The sequence below is a fragment of the Rattus norvegicus genome, chromosome 2, assembly GCF_021556685.1.
Source record: "Rattus norvegicus strain SHRSP/BbbUtx chromosome 2, alternate assembly SHRSP_T2T, whole genome shotgun sequence".
NCBI lineage: Eukaryota > Metazoa > Chordata > Mammalia > Rodentia > Muridae > Rattus > Rattus norvegicus.
The window spans coordinates 199,226,823-199,241,595 of NC_141535.1; the positions used below are offsets into that span (position 1 = coordinate 199,226,823).

General features: G+C 44.9%; 1 protein-coding gene across 2 annotated transcripts in view; it reads left to right on the top strand.

Moving 5' to 3' along the window:
- Vav3 (vav guanine nucleotide exchange factor 3) overlaps positions 1-14,773 on the top strand; it is a 335,600-nt gene that overhangs the window by 75,182 nt on the left and 245,645 nt on the right. For both annotated transcript variants that reach the window (XR_015661543.1, NM_001191714.1), the window contains 1 exon segment: positions 4,035-4,151. Coding sequence is in view for 1 of the 2 variants with exons in the window: in NM_001191714.1 (NP_001178643.1) it covers positions 4,035-4,151 (117 nt within the window). In the remaining variant the exon portion in view is untranslated.

Genomic DNA, 14,773 nt, shown 5'->3' on the forward strand with positions numbered 1-14,773 from the left:
TTGAATGACTTAGCAGTGAATAAAAATGTCTGTGCCCGAAAGACATACATGGTATGCACTCACTGATAAGTGGCTATTAGCCCAAATGCTTGAATTACCCTAGATGCCTAGAACAAATGAAACTCAAGACGCATGATCAAAATGTGAATGCTTCACTCCTTCTCTAAAAGGGGAACAAGAATACCCTTGGCAGGGAAGAGAGAGGCAAAGATTAAAACAGAGACTGAAGGAACTCCCATTCAGAGCCTGCCCCACATGTGGCCCATACATATACAGCCACCCAGTTAGACAAGATGGATGAAGCAAAGAAGTGCAGACCGACAGGAGCCGGATGTAGATCGCTCCTGAGAGACACAGCCAGAATACAGCAAATACAGAGGCGAATGCCAGCAGCAAACCACTGAACTGAGAATAGGACCCCCATTGAAGGAATCAGAGAAAGAACTGGAAGAGCTTGAAGAGGCTCGAGACCCCATATGTACAACAATGCCAAGCAACCAGAGCTTCCAGGGACTAAGCCACTACCTAAAGACTATACATGGACTGACCCTGGACTCTGACCTCATAGGTAGCAATGAATATCCTAGTAAGAGCACCAGTGGAAGGGGAAGCCCTGGGTCCTGCTAAGACTGAACCCCCAGTGAACTAGATTGTTGGGGGGAGGGCGGCAATGGGGGGAGGGTTGAGAGGGGAACACCCATAAGGAAGGGGAGGGGGGAAGGGGATGTTTGCCCGGAAACCAAAGAATTATTATTAAGTATTAAATAAATTTAAAAAAAAATGTCTGTGCCCTCCTTTCAAACAGCACAGACAAAATTTTTTTTGTGATAAAGGGCATGCTCACAAAAGGATACATGGCGCTGTTGTGATTGTGGAGTAGGTCGGAGTGTACGGTGTAGGTATATTATTTTTTCAGCCTTCATGTTGGGTCTCTTAAACAGGAAACAATGGATAGAATCAAAGCATAGTAAGGATCCGAGGGAGCAGGGTGTCTGGTGGGCTCAGCTGTGTTTGGGACTGCCATAATGATGCCACAGCCCCCTTCCTCTGTTCCTCAGCTCTGCTCCTATTCCAGCACACAGCGGAACACCCAGGAGTCTAGAGTGTGCGTGCAGAGCCTGGTGCTTCCAGCCAAATGTTGAAGCACTATGGAAATCTCCCAGGAGTATTACTAGAAAAGCTTAAAGCAGAGCCTTTTAGCTTTTCCAGTATGTATGATATTGCAGGCATTCAAAAACATTTGGCTAAAACTGGGTATTAAACAGGGTAATCAGGCTAGCGACTTGCCTGGAAAAGCAGCAGCACACCGGTGACTTTGTTCAGATCCGGCCAACACTTGTTGAGCGGAATAGAATTGAGCCTGTGAAGGTTAAGGAAGGTTAATATTGGCTCCAGTAAACGCAGAGCCTGTTTTTTAGGCTTCGTGACTGTTTTCAACTGTTCCAACTTTGAATGATGCTTCTTGCCTTTCTGACTTCACGATCAAAGCGTTTTGGTGGGGACCTGCTGCAGCTTTTCCTCCACATGGGGAAAATGTGGGTTTGGTGAGACATCTTCGGAGGGCGGTATTTGCAACTGTGCTTTGTTCCTTGGTGAGCTATGAGTCTCTCCTCACTTAATTATGTTAAAAAAAATACTGCAAGAGAGCAATTGCATAATCCCCCAGAGAGTAATTATTGCCTGTCTTGGCAGATTGCAAGGCTTTTAATCTGTAAATAAGCGATTCAGTGTGGAGGAGTGACATGCAGAGTGGTACTGTGCAGTAAAGGTCTCATGAATCTTTAAAGTGACAGCAGTTGCTGCGTCCCCTGATTGGTTGCTGTTTGCCTTTCAAAGGGTTTATGATGCTTCCCCTTGCGGTTTTAACCCCTCCTGAAATATTTAAGCCTCTGAGAATGCTTCCTGTAAAGGGTGAAACTCGAGTTAAGTCCATGACAAATCTGAATGCAGAGAAAGCAAAATGAGCTTTCTCCAAGTTTATGAATACAAGAAACCGTAACAAGATGCAATGTTGACAGTCAGTGCTTTGGAAATACATTAAAAACAAAGAAGCAATAATTGCTCGCTTATTGATATTGTACTCACTTACTGGAGATTAAGGGTTTTTTTTTGTTGTTTTGTTTTTTGTTGTTCTCTGGTTTTGAGATGGTCTTAGGTAGCCGAGGCTAACCCTTAGCTCACTGCATACATAGCCGAGGCTAACCCTGATCTCACTGCATACATAGCTGAGGATAACCCTGAACTCCTGGTACTCCTTCTGTTTCCCATGTGAGTTGGGATTACAAGCCACACCAGCCACTAAGAGATTAAATTTACCAAATTATTTTGGAATTATATATATATTTATATATATACATATATATACACCCCCCCACACACATATATTCTACATATACTTAAAGTTTTAACATAAGTACATGAAAAATTAAAATGTATGTCACAGCAGTTCGTATTTCTGAAAGTTAATTTACTAAGCTGAGAGTGGTGACTTGTGTCTATAATATTGTTCACTTGAGAAATGGAGGCAGAAGGATTACTTTGAGTTTAAGGTCAGTCTGGTCTGCATTGCTAGTTCCAAGTTGCCCTGGGTGATAATTTAAGAACTCGTCACAGGCAAACCCAGAACTGCTTTGCTTCTGAGACACGTGTGTAGGTAGATCTGTGCCCTTCAGGGAGTGAGCTCCCACGTCTGGGTTTCACGTCGTCAATAGCATCTTCCCGTCTGTCTGCTGTCCCGGTTGTATGGAAGCGCTGGGCATGCGTGTACCTGTCCAGGGTCAGCCTTGCACTTCACAGACGAGCCCTTCTCCTTCACCTGCTCAAGGACCCCGTCGTGCAAGGATGCCTCTTTCTGGGTAACCTCTGCTCCCTGTCAAATTTTTGTTTCCCTTTGCAGTGCTGTTCAACAGCCTCTATCCTGGCTTCACTTTCTCTCTTCCCCACGTCCCCGAATCCACCCCAGACAGTCTTTTGCCCCAGGGTCTGACCCTAAAGAGCCTTCTGTCAGAGTCTGTAAACTTCAATGCCAGCTTCCCTAGGCAGTGGTGATCTCCATCTTCCTAATCAGTAACAGCAACAAAATTACGGTTAGGAAGTAGCAGTGAAAATAATTTTACAGTTGGGGGTCGTCACCACACCTGGATTAAAGGGTTGGAGCATTAGGGAGTTTGAGAACCACTGCTCTAAAGACTCCGGGACTTGGGTCTGAAGTCCATGTGTCACCTGGGCTGTAGACTTACATATCCAATTGCCGCCTGATGACCAATGGCACCTCAGATGTAACACCATGGGAGTGTAATTCCTTGTTTGTCCACGATCTCCTGTCATTTGGAGTCACTGCCGTAGCTTCCTGTTTCCCTGCATGGTTCTTACTCCAGCGTCTTCCAGTCTGCCAGCAGCACCGCAGCTCCTTAAGAGACATCAAATTTTGTGTCACCTGTGGCCCAAGCACTTGGTATTTTGCGCATCAGAATAAAGACTGTCCAACAGACCGTTCTGTCTGACCCCTCCCTTCTTAGGTTACCTTTCCCTTTCTCCCTTGCTCTGATGTCTCTTGGAGACTCTCCTACATCAGCGGACCCTATGTCTCTGTCTACCTCTGCCCGCCTGTTTGCTCTCCAGATCCCTCCTCCGGGAACCATATAAAAACATAAACTATTCAATCGAGTTTGTGAGTTTCAGGAGGCTACAAACTGCATCTGTCTGGTCGCAGCCGGCTCACAGCTCTGCTGAACCGATCAAAAGCAATAAGGAGACTCACAAAGGTAGCCATCGCACATTGTTTCTGCTGTGCAGGATCTAGATTTCAAAACGGTGTGAGAGCCGAAGGGCGTGGGTATTTAGGAAGAGAAAGGAAGGAGACAGTAGTGGGGACAAGAGAGGACAGTGGGTGGTGAGGTGATGAATGTATACTGTGTACATGGGGACATTATTGTATGACTCATGTACACATGTTCTCATTGTATCTTACGTGGGACAGAAGAGAGTTCACACTCAGAAAAACTCACCCTATACTGCTGTTTTCTGTTCCTCAGTTTCTCTGTCTGAAGAATATCCGGACATTTCTGGCCGCCTGCTGTGACACGTTCGGAATGAAGAAAAGTGAGCTTTTTGAGGCATTTGACCTATTCGATGTTCGTGACTTTGGAAAGGTACTGACATATTTGCTTTTTAATTCATTTTTTTAAAATATAGTTCTGGGACCAGAATCCTGCACATGCAAGTGTTTAACCTTTGAACTACCTCCCTAGCCCTTGCCTAGCATTTACTTTTCACCAGAGAGTATTTAACTAAGTCAAAGTGTCTCAAGTGGCCCACGTATCTGCGTTGTTTGGTTGAATGGCTTAGCAAGTAAGAGTAAGTCCCATCCCAAAGAACAGAGTCCGACAGCAGCAACAACCTTGGAAGCGAGTTCAGAAGCACTTTGTAACTTACAGCAGGGGCATCCTTTGCCCACAGGTAGTCCTTCCAGATCTTTTCTCCTCCCAGGGTGGAATCCTATCCCTATGTCCAAGGACCAATGCATGTTTCCTCAAGCTTTTTATTTATATACAAGGCACCTCGTTTTTGGAAGCTGAGGAGGTGAAATTGTCCTGTTCTTAATGAACACTTTGAACAATTATCTGGAGAAGACATGAAATATGGCTATGGGCCGGTGCTGGGACAAAGCCAGGGCTTCACACATACAAGGCATGTGCACTTCTGGAGCCCCAGCACTGCTGGGAGATTGTCCAGGTGCTTGCATTTCAGTGATTTTTTGCATGAAAATTGTTTTAATATTTATGTTATTACTTTGGTGACTATTAAATCAATGGTGAAGGAAATTATATTGTTGGGCAGGTGAGATTTCTCATGGGTATAGGTGCTTGCCGTCAAGACCGATGACCCACATGGGGGAGAGACGTGACCCTTGCAAGATGTCTTTTGACCTTTACATGCATCCTCCAGAATTTGGCATTCCCCCCTCATAAATGAATTAATTAAAAATTAAAACTGTACTTTCAAAAATGATAGGCGTTTTTAATGAAGTGATGTGAATTCAAACCCCTTTCCTGTGAGTAGCCCTGAGTCTGGTTACTACATTATACTGTGAAAGCCTGCATGTATGAAGAGAAAGAAAAGACCGTGGGGTGCAGCTCTGTGTCTCAGAGCCTGTCCGACATGTGCAAGGCTTTGGTTTTGATTCTTAGTTGCAAGAGTCATTATTTGTATGAGTGCTTTGTCTGCCTTTCTATGTGTGCACCATAAATATGTCTGGTGCCCTCAGAGCCCCTGAAACTGCAGTTACACGTGGCTGTGAGCCACCACATGGGAGTTAGGAATTCAACCTGGCCCTCTACAAGAACAAGTGTTCTTAACCACTGTGCCACCTCTCCATTCCCCATTCTTATTCGTTAGCTTGGGTACTAGTATCTTCTCGAATATCTGTTTGAGACTTGGGTTTTACTTAACTCTCATGATATAATATCTGGCTATATAATAAAATCCAAGCAGAAACTTGTCACAGAAATATTAGGAACTTGATGCTGACATAGAGCAAAGATTGGTAGCTCTTTCATATATGGAGGCTGAAGGCTGAGCCTCTTTGTGACTTAGACCTGGAGTCATTCTGTGATCTTCGAATAGTTCCCAGCCTAGTGGCTCATCAGGCTTCTTGCCAACGTGGGAGGAAAGGGAGGAGATAATAACAGGGAAGGCTTTTATCTCAGGGAAGCTGTCATGTAACCAACTTGGGGTCACAAGTAAAGTGATGGCGGATAGAATATGGTAGCACAAGGAACAGAAAGTCAGGCCATGAGTAGGCAAAGGGAAGCCTGTTTATGGCTGTGCTCTGTGACCAGCGAAGATAGGGGAATTCAGTTGAAGTACAAATGGCGGTGGCCACCATGCTGCACGGCTGTTCTGGAAGCTGAGAGAGATGTTTCTGGTTTCATACGTCTCCAATCCTGTCACAGTCCGCACATTCTCTTTTGAGGAAATGGAACATGAAACAAAAATTCTGGCTTTAAAAAACGTATTAAGGAGCCATTCCCCTCCCCCCATTTAAGATATGGTGATAAAGACTGGAAACTTATAGAAATACTTTTAAAAATGCATGGGTTTGTTTCACTGGAGTTACATGACCACCCAATTGGTGAGACAATAGAAGCTTAGGAGAAAAATTGAGATTAGAAAAACCTGACTGTAAAGGGAAGAGCTCTTTAGATCTTGTGGACAAATGCATTCTGTTTCTGGTTACTTAAATTCTTTTGACAGTGGTAAGACTGAAAGAGGGTCAAGTCTGGGTTCGAACCTGTGCTTGTTACTCTCCAGCCATCAGCTTGGCAGGTGTCTGTGCTGATGCTCTCTCTCTCTCTCTCCAGACTGTGCGTAACAGAAAGTGGCAGAAAAATATAGTTGTGTTCCTACTGTCAAACACTCCAAGTAAAAGGGTCCAAGCCATCAGTTACTGAACACTCACAAAGCCTTTTATAAAAAAAATTTCATGTAGATATAAATTTTTAATACTTGTAACAGGCTTATGAGGGGATGCTAGTATTTTTCTCAGTACGCTAATGAGGAATTCTGTACCCCAAATCACATATCTAATATGAGGTAGGCAAGGGTTGGAATTCAGATCTGGCTGACTGTCTGCCACTATCCCATAATTCAAGCATGATTACATGGTTATAACGGGGCACATACTCCTTGGTGCTTTGCATAAATGTGGGTGGAGTTTTTCCCTAAATCCTGCTATGCAGCTACTATTCTATATTACAGATCCTGAGGTAACGCCTACAGCAGAGAGGGGTTGCTCTCATGAGGGGAGGCTGAAGGCTGAGCCTCTTTCTGGCTTCTGCATGTTTTCATGCAATTCTACTCTTAGTATAATGGTGTTGAATATAATGTTAAATCAGAGATAACGTAATCATTTCTAATATTGGGAAATGAGTGAAAACAGGATTTGGACAAGGCTGGGATACAGCTCAGTGGTAGGGTTAGCATTTGTGAGGCCCCGCTGTAGCATAAACAGTAGAAACAGCCATTAACTTCATCAGAGCAGCTGGGGCTATCTGAAAGCAGTGCCTGAGATCTGGCTTGTTGATGGCTCATGTTAACTCGTAGAAGGAGGGGTGGGGTGGTTCATTAGCTACTCTTCTGATATATAGGACTTCCATGCTTGTGCCTCTCAGCCAGTTGCATGTAATTCTGTCCTAATGACGTGGGGATTTTTGCAGCCATGGGGAAGTTGTCATCTGTGCTGGGGTAAGACTTTCCATGCCACTGCTGCTTTAGGTTCATTCTTTTCTTTTTAAAGTCTTTATTTATTTTATGTGTGTGAGTACACTGTTGCTCTCTTCAGACACACCAGAAGAGGGCATCGGATCTCAAGTAGATGGTTGTGAGCCACCATGTGGTTGCTGGAAATGAACTCAGGACTTCGGGAAGAGCAGTCAGTGCTCTTAACCACTGAGCCATCTCTCCAGCCCTTAGGTTCATTCTTGCTCATGTAAGATACCCTTCCCCCATGTTCTATAAGTGCAATAAGCTCATTGTTTCCCCGAGTTGGACTTTTGGTGAAATCTTATTTGGTCTGTCCTTGGAGTCCTGTAAGGAGGAGTAGGGATGGGCATATATTTGGAGTTCCTCAGGGGAAGAGTTTCTGTGATGCTTGAACTAGCTAGCTGGCTCATAATGGAACTGATGCTGAGTTTGAGAAGAACAGTGTCCCCACCCTGCGCACACCCTGACTCAATGGCCAAGGACATAGGCAGCTGGACCTAGCTAAGCTGTCTGATGGTGGACTGTCTTGACATGGTTGTCTTTCTCTATATGGGATGAAGTAGTGCACCTTCTTATTGTCGCAGCAATTGTGCTGACCCTGCTGTGGTGGTAAGGTAGGGAACTGTAGCTGAGTCTGTAGAGGTGACATTTCCGGAGGGTGAATCCTGGAATGGTTATCTTCTTGTCTGTGGTATGGAGCCGCATTCCTGCTTGGCAAGTGGGAGTGGAGAACACACTGCAGTTCTTGAGAGTAGCATCTCTGGGATGGGATCTCGTGCAGGCGGTGGAATCTATGGCTTTTCTTGTGGTGGCTAAGACGTGCAGCTGCAGCGGAGCTGTCAGCCCAGAGAGAATTAGACGTCCTAAGGGAGACATTAAGACAAGCAAAGGACATGATGATGTTATCTACTATGTCAGACTCTGACTTGTCAGGTAAATTGGATAAACTTTATGCTAGTCCAAGTTTGGACCTGTGGGGAGAATCGGTTGATGAGAAAAGTAAGTGGAGAAGCGATGGAAAACACCTCCGCCCATGAAGAAGGGGGAAAACCTGCAATTCTGCATGTAGCTGGGGACCTTGCTAGTGGCTCTGCAGGGGACTATGTTAATCAGGGACTAGCCTGTGTCTGCTTGAACTGCTGTGGTTGATAGAGTATGGGATACTAAGCAGGAATGCCATCGAAGCAGTGGTGGGGAGTCTTCGTTATTCTGGGGTGAGACTTTTGATGGTGCAGCTGCTTGGGTCACCTATGCTAACATAGGTCGAAGCCCTTCAACCTCTACTGATAGTAAGTTTCGAACTCACACCTATCTGGCAGCTTTGAGGTCTGGAATGTAGTTATAACGACAATGTCTTATATTTTTTACTGCGCTTTAAAGTTTCCAGAGTGCTTGTTACCACTGATTCCTGATTCTCAGGAGCATTGGGAAGATAGCCTGGACATGTTCCTGTCCCTCCAATGGATATAATGAGACACAGAGGGTCAGACAGTCACATTAAGGCCATCTGCCTTGGGGATGACAGCAGGATCCAGGCTCAGACATTCTGACTTTTCTCCCCTTTACTCTTCTTCTCTGCTTTCCTCTGTTTGAATCTCACCAGATGGTCAGGGAAGAGGTTGAGAATGTAGGAGAAACCTTTTTATTATTTTTTAATTATAAAGCATGAGAGACTCATTGGCTTTGGATCCAGTTTTGGATTGGTTCATCTGTGAGGAAGGTAAGATTCAGGATGCTGTGTGAGGCACAGCATAATAGTGGCAGAGTAAGTCCAGATAGACAAGGGTTTAATAGGCTCTCAAGTACACATAGATACTTTGTAGCTGTCCCCTCTGCCCTTGCCCCCACTAGTGACACCATGCAGTTCCCTAGCCTCTGCCTAACCTCTTAATAGTGTTGGTGTCAGGAACATATTTTGAATCAGAGGCTTGACATGGATGTGTCTGCTGTGTGAAATTAAGACTATCCTGGAAAAATGTCAATTGACCCAGATGAGTGATGATTTTCTCTTCTGACATGGCGAGGAGCAGACATTTTGAGTGCTGTAGAATGGCTTATGATTCCTTTGCTGTTCAGCAGTTCCCTGGTTTCTAGTACTGAGTTTTTTATTCAATGCCAATTCACTTTGATTTGCTCTGAATTAACATCCGCACAAATTCTAATTGAATCTAATTACAGTTTGTCTCATCTCTCAGAAGAAAGGTTGGGATGCGCATAAGCCCCAGCATAAAGTGGCTGCTGGTTCTAACTCTGAGTAGACATATATTTTGTTCATGGACCAGGATGTAGCTTGGCAACTCGAACTTTTTTGAGAAATAACAGAGCTTCGGAGATTGATAGGTCACTTTGGGGTTGTTGTGTGCTAAAGAGGCAAGAACCTCTTCTCAGGCAGAAGCCAACTACTCTGTGGAGAAGCTCCATTGTCCTTTTAGATGGCTTACAGTTTCTCTTTGTCTATAAGTTTATGTTTAGAAGTGATTCATTGTTTTCTAACTTTTCAAAATGATGGATCCATTTTTGTCTTTTAGGTAGCAATCTTAAGTAGAATCTTTTTAGTTTCTTTGCTTAAGGTCTGAATTTTCTAAAAAGCGTTTCCCACTCCCGGGATTATTTTAGAAATCCCTTATTTCATTATGATCAGACCGTTCATCAGGATCTGGACATGTGCTCACTTCATGTTGTGCCGAATGCATTTGCTATTACTCTAGATGCCATTTTGGTTAACACAAGCTGCTTGGAAGTGTTTCCTCCCATGTTGTCAGCTGGTGTGCTGTGGTGCATGGGAAGTTGGGGTGCGTGAGAAGGTGGGGTGTACGAGAAGGTGGGGTACATGAGAAGGTGGGGTGCATGAGAAGGTGGGGTGCATGAGAAGGTGGGGTACATGAGAAGGTGGGGTGCGTGAGAAGGTGGGGTACATGAGAAGGTGGGGTACATGAGAAGGTGGGGTGCATGGGAAGGTGGGGTGCGTGAGAAGGTGGGGTGCATGAGAAGGTGGGGTGCACGAGAAGGCGGGGTGCGTGAGAAGGTGGGGTGCATGAGAAGGTGGGGTACATGAGAAGGTGGGGTGCGTGAGAAGGTGGGGTGCGTGAGAAGGTGGGATACATGAGAAGGTGGGGTACATGAGAAGGTGGGGTGCGTGAGAAGGTGGGGTGCATGAGAAGGTGGGGTGCGTGAGAAGGCGGGGTGCGTGAGAAGGTGGGGTGCACGAGAAGGTGGGGTGCACGAGAAGGTGGGGTACACGAGAAGATGGGGTACATGAAAAGGTGGGGTGCACGAGAAGGTGGGGTGCATGAGAAGGTGGGGTGCATGAGAAGGTGGGGTGCATGAGAAGGTGGGGTGCATGAGAAGGTGGGGTACATGAGAAGGTGGGGTGCATGAGAAGGTGGGGTACATGAGAAGGTGGGGTGCATGAGAAGGTGGGGTGCATGAGAAGGTGGGGTTTTCTTTGATGAGGCCATTTGTAGGACTCGGATTGAGGCTTCCGGTCTAACTAGCAGAGAGGTTAATGCCAGCCCTGCTCCTGCTCCCCTTGATCCACAGACTTCAATCCAGGGCCTGGAGAGCACTTGCACGTGTCAGGTGATTGACACATTTTCTTGAATGAAAGAGAAACACACATGGCCAAAGGTTGTTACACAAAGCCTGAAGGACAAGTTCAAATGTTAAGGTTCAGGACAGTGACATCAAGAGGAGTCCAGAGTGAGATCTTGGAAGAGATTGAGTTCTATTTTGGGTAAGAACAGTGTTTCTAAGGTAGGTCTTGGTCTGAGTTCTGGGTTCCTTTCTAGGCTGTGACCTTGAGGGACTAATGTGACCTCCCTGATTATGCCTGATCTATAAGCTGAGGATCAGTGTATACTTCATACAATAGTGGATGTAAGGTGAGAGAGCAGAGGTGTAAGGTTATAGCTCAGTAAACACTACAGTTACTGCGTTCATTGTCATGATTATCACTGATGTTTTATTTGATTTTACTCTCTCCTTCCTTTGTAGTCCTGGGGGTAGAGCTCAGGGCGTTATACAGGCTGGAGAGGAAGGTGACCTCACTGTATTGTTACAGGACACCCTCATCTGCTGCTCATTCCTCCTCACTTTGGGGCAGGATCTCATTAATGTACCCAGGCAGACCGTAAGCCGATCCTGTAGCCCAGGCTAACTTTGGATTTGCTGTCTTCTTGCCTCAGTGTTCCTAGTAGCTGGGATGACAGACTTGGGACACAGGACCTGGTGAATACTATTATTTTAATAGGTTTGAGATTCATTGATAATACCTGGAATCCAATTTTTGAATTAAATATAAGAACTATAATCACTGGAGGGACGAGGTTAGGAAGTAAATCATGTTCTTCCAGCAATCTTCTATGTAGTCATCCTTCTCCTCTTCATGACCTCACATCTCCTTGGGAAAGCAACCTTTCCCTTTCTGCATTGTTGTTACATAGGGCTACCCCTGCGTTTGCCACGTGATGGGGTCTGGGATGGTTCATGCTTCCACTTTTGCTTTGCTCCCTCTGATTTAGAAGTGTCGCCTGTGGGTCTGTACGGCTTGGAGGAGCTACAGGCATCTGGCTTTCACATTTCATTTCTGATGGCTCCCAGTTCAGAGGGAATAGAGCCTGGGAGGAGTCTAATGTCATCTTGTGCCCAGAGCAGAATGCCTATGCCTGTGGATTTTTCCGAGACTCCAGCCAATGCGTTCCACATTTTTTTCCTTCTTTGAGCCAACTTCTCTTAGTTTCCTCAACCAAGAGTGACAGAAATTAATGGGATTTGATGTGTTTCACAAATCAAAGGGTTTTAAGCATGTAAAAATTTTTTTTTTTTATCCCTATACCATGGAGAACATCTGGCTCTGTCTTTCCATCCATCATTAGTGAAGGGGAGAGATAAGACAGAGTCCCGGGTTTCAGTGGGTCATAGTCATCAGGAGCATTTCCCATTTCTGTTTCTGATTTGGGTGATCAATGCCCACAAAGAGCATCTGCAGGTTGCATGTGACTGACATCTGGCCTATTTAGAATGTCCCAGAAAGGACAGGATAAAGGCATTAGAGAGCCCTCTCTCACCTGGGCATGAACAGTAGACATACTGACTTGGGAAAAATGATTTTAGAAGTCAGGAAACCCTGTAGTGTTTAGTGTGACCTCACCTGCATCCTCTGATTCTTTCAGTGTGTATTGATGGAATAAGCCATAATTTTTGGTGTGACGCTAATGTCTGGCTTGTTGCCCAAAGAAGGATTAAGCGAATGGATTTTGATCAACTGTAGAGCTAGCAGTTTGTGTTGATACAGATCATTCAGAATGCTGCATATGGGCATGGGTAGGGTCTAAGGAGGGTGGCAGTGGCTGTTGCGTTGATCTTGACAAGTTTTCTTCCCAGGATATGAGTTAAATTTGTACCACATCAGACTAGACTCAGGGTAAGTGTTGGGTAGGGCTTTTAATGCCTTAAATGGATTGGGTATGTTGAGAAAATCAAGGGGTACCAAACTGACATAATATTAAAAGGGGCTTCTGCTTGATTTGTTTGGTAGAAATTGCCATTCGTTCTCCCCACCCCCATACAGATTATTAGTGGTAACCTGCTGCTGTCAAGCCAACACTCCCTTGTGAGATAATGTGTCTGTCTAACTCATAATGCCTTGTGATAGGCTTATTTAGTGCTGTTGCTAAGGTGACTTCCTACAATTTGTGTGTTTTCACCTTTCTACCTTTCCAACCTGAACTGAACACTTCTGGGTATATGCATCATGGACCAAGAACCTTTGTCTGCCTAGTCTGTGATGTAATGCCTGGCTGGCTTCCCACCCCTTTGTACTTGGATGACTGAATCATCTCCACACCCCTATTCTTTACTTCCAGTCCTGATAGACAGTGGAACTCTCACCTTTCCAAGTACCTACATAGCATCCTTCATGTGATGCTTGAGAGCCTTTATTATGTCATTTTCTGCAACTCTTTGCCTGGCTTTCCCAGTCATAATAAACTGCCTAACCAAAGGCTTCCAAGCCTCTCCTGTTTGCAGCTGCTCTAGGGACCTCATATTGGGTGGCTTGAAAGAGTCTTCTTGTCTAGAGCACACACACATTGATCAAGCTGTATATGTAACCAGCATGAACTGATGTGAAAATAGACTCTTTCTCTCCTTGCAGTAATTTGATTGTACTCTCTCCCTAGGAGTGTCTCGTAGTGTCACGTTTCTCTTTTGAAGTCTTACCTGCATGAAATTCTTCAAATCTTTCAGAGGCCGTGTAACCTGTAAAGCCCGGGTTGTTTCAAAGCCCTCGATGGAATTGGTCTGGGTGGTTCCCACCAGTCTGGTGTGGTGGCAGACTGCTGCATCATGTTTTCTGGGATGGTCCCCAATGCTCTTGCTCCCATTACTCTTTTTTTTTTTTTTGGTTCTTTTTTTTCCGGAGCTGGGGACCGAACCCAGGGCCTTGCGCTTCCCAGGCAAGCGCTCTACCACTGAGCTAAATCCCCAACCCGCTCCCATTACTCTTGAACCTGAGGAGCCCAGCCATCCCCACAACACTTTGTCCTCCCCATCAATCCCACCGAGACTCTGATTCCTTGTCTTTGTAGTGACTTTATTCAGAGCATCCTGGAATCCATGTCTACCAGCAAGCTTGGGTCAGATCTCACTTCTGCATACCCCACATAGGTACCAGCTTCCGGTTCCAGGACAGATCTGGAGAGCTCCCATTTCTTCCTCTAAGGAGACCCCAAACATTTCCTATGAGTCAGCTTACTTCCAGTATATTAATGAATATGTTAAGAGTCAACCAATTGCATACAAAGGCCTCCTTTACTTTGTCCCCTTGAAGAGTAGCTGGTTTGTCTTTCTACAATGAAGGAGGAGCTCTGGAGTGGTTACTCCTTTACAAAGAGCATTCCTTCCCAGGCCCCCTTTCTGTTTATTTAAGCAGAGAAGGGGGACTCAGCTTTTAGCCTTCCAGTGTGTGTGTGTGTGTGTGTGTGTGTGTGTGTGTGTGTGTGTGTGTGTGTGTGTGTGTGTGTGACTGGCTGTTATCAGAGTCAGTAAATCATTAGTGGTATTCCTTTCCTTGATTTTGGATCAGTGCTAACCTTTCTAGCAATGTCTTTACCTGCCTTATTTTCTTAGCAGTATTGAACGCCTGGGGAAGTTTTCTATTTTCATCACATCTTGTAGATTTCTAGTAACTGACCCATGCAAAGGCCATTCTTTATCCCAGGGGTTTCTCAAACGCTTCTCTTCACAACCTTTTTATGCTGGAGAATTTTTTTTCATGACCCCAGGTATATAGGTATATAAAACAGACATACAAACCAAACATCGAGTGGTTATAAGTCTTTAATTTATGCTGAAATATTTCTTTTACCAGTTAGTAAAAATGAAAGCAAATTTGCATACTAATTACATGTATGCGGTTTTTTTTTTTTTTTGGTCTAAAGATAACACAATCCGAAGATAATCTAACTTGATCCTTACATGCTGAGGAATGGTGCTGGAAAAAAACTGTGTT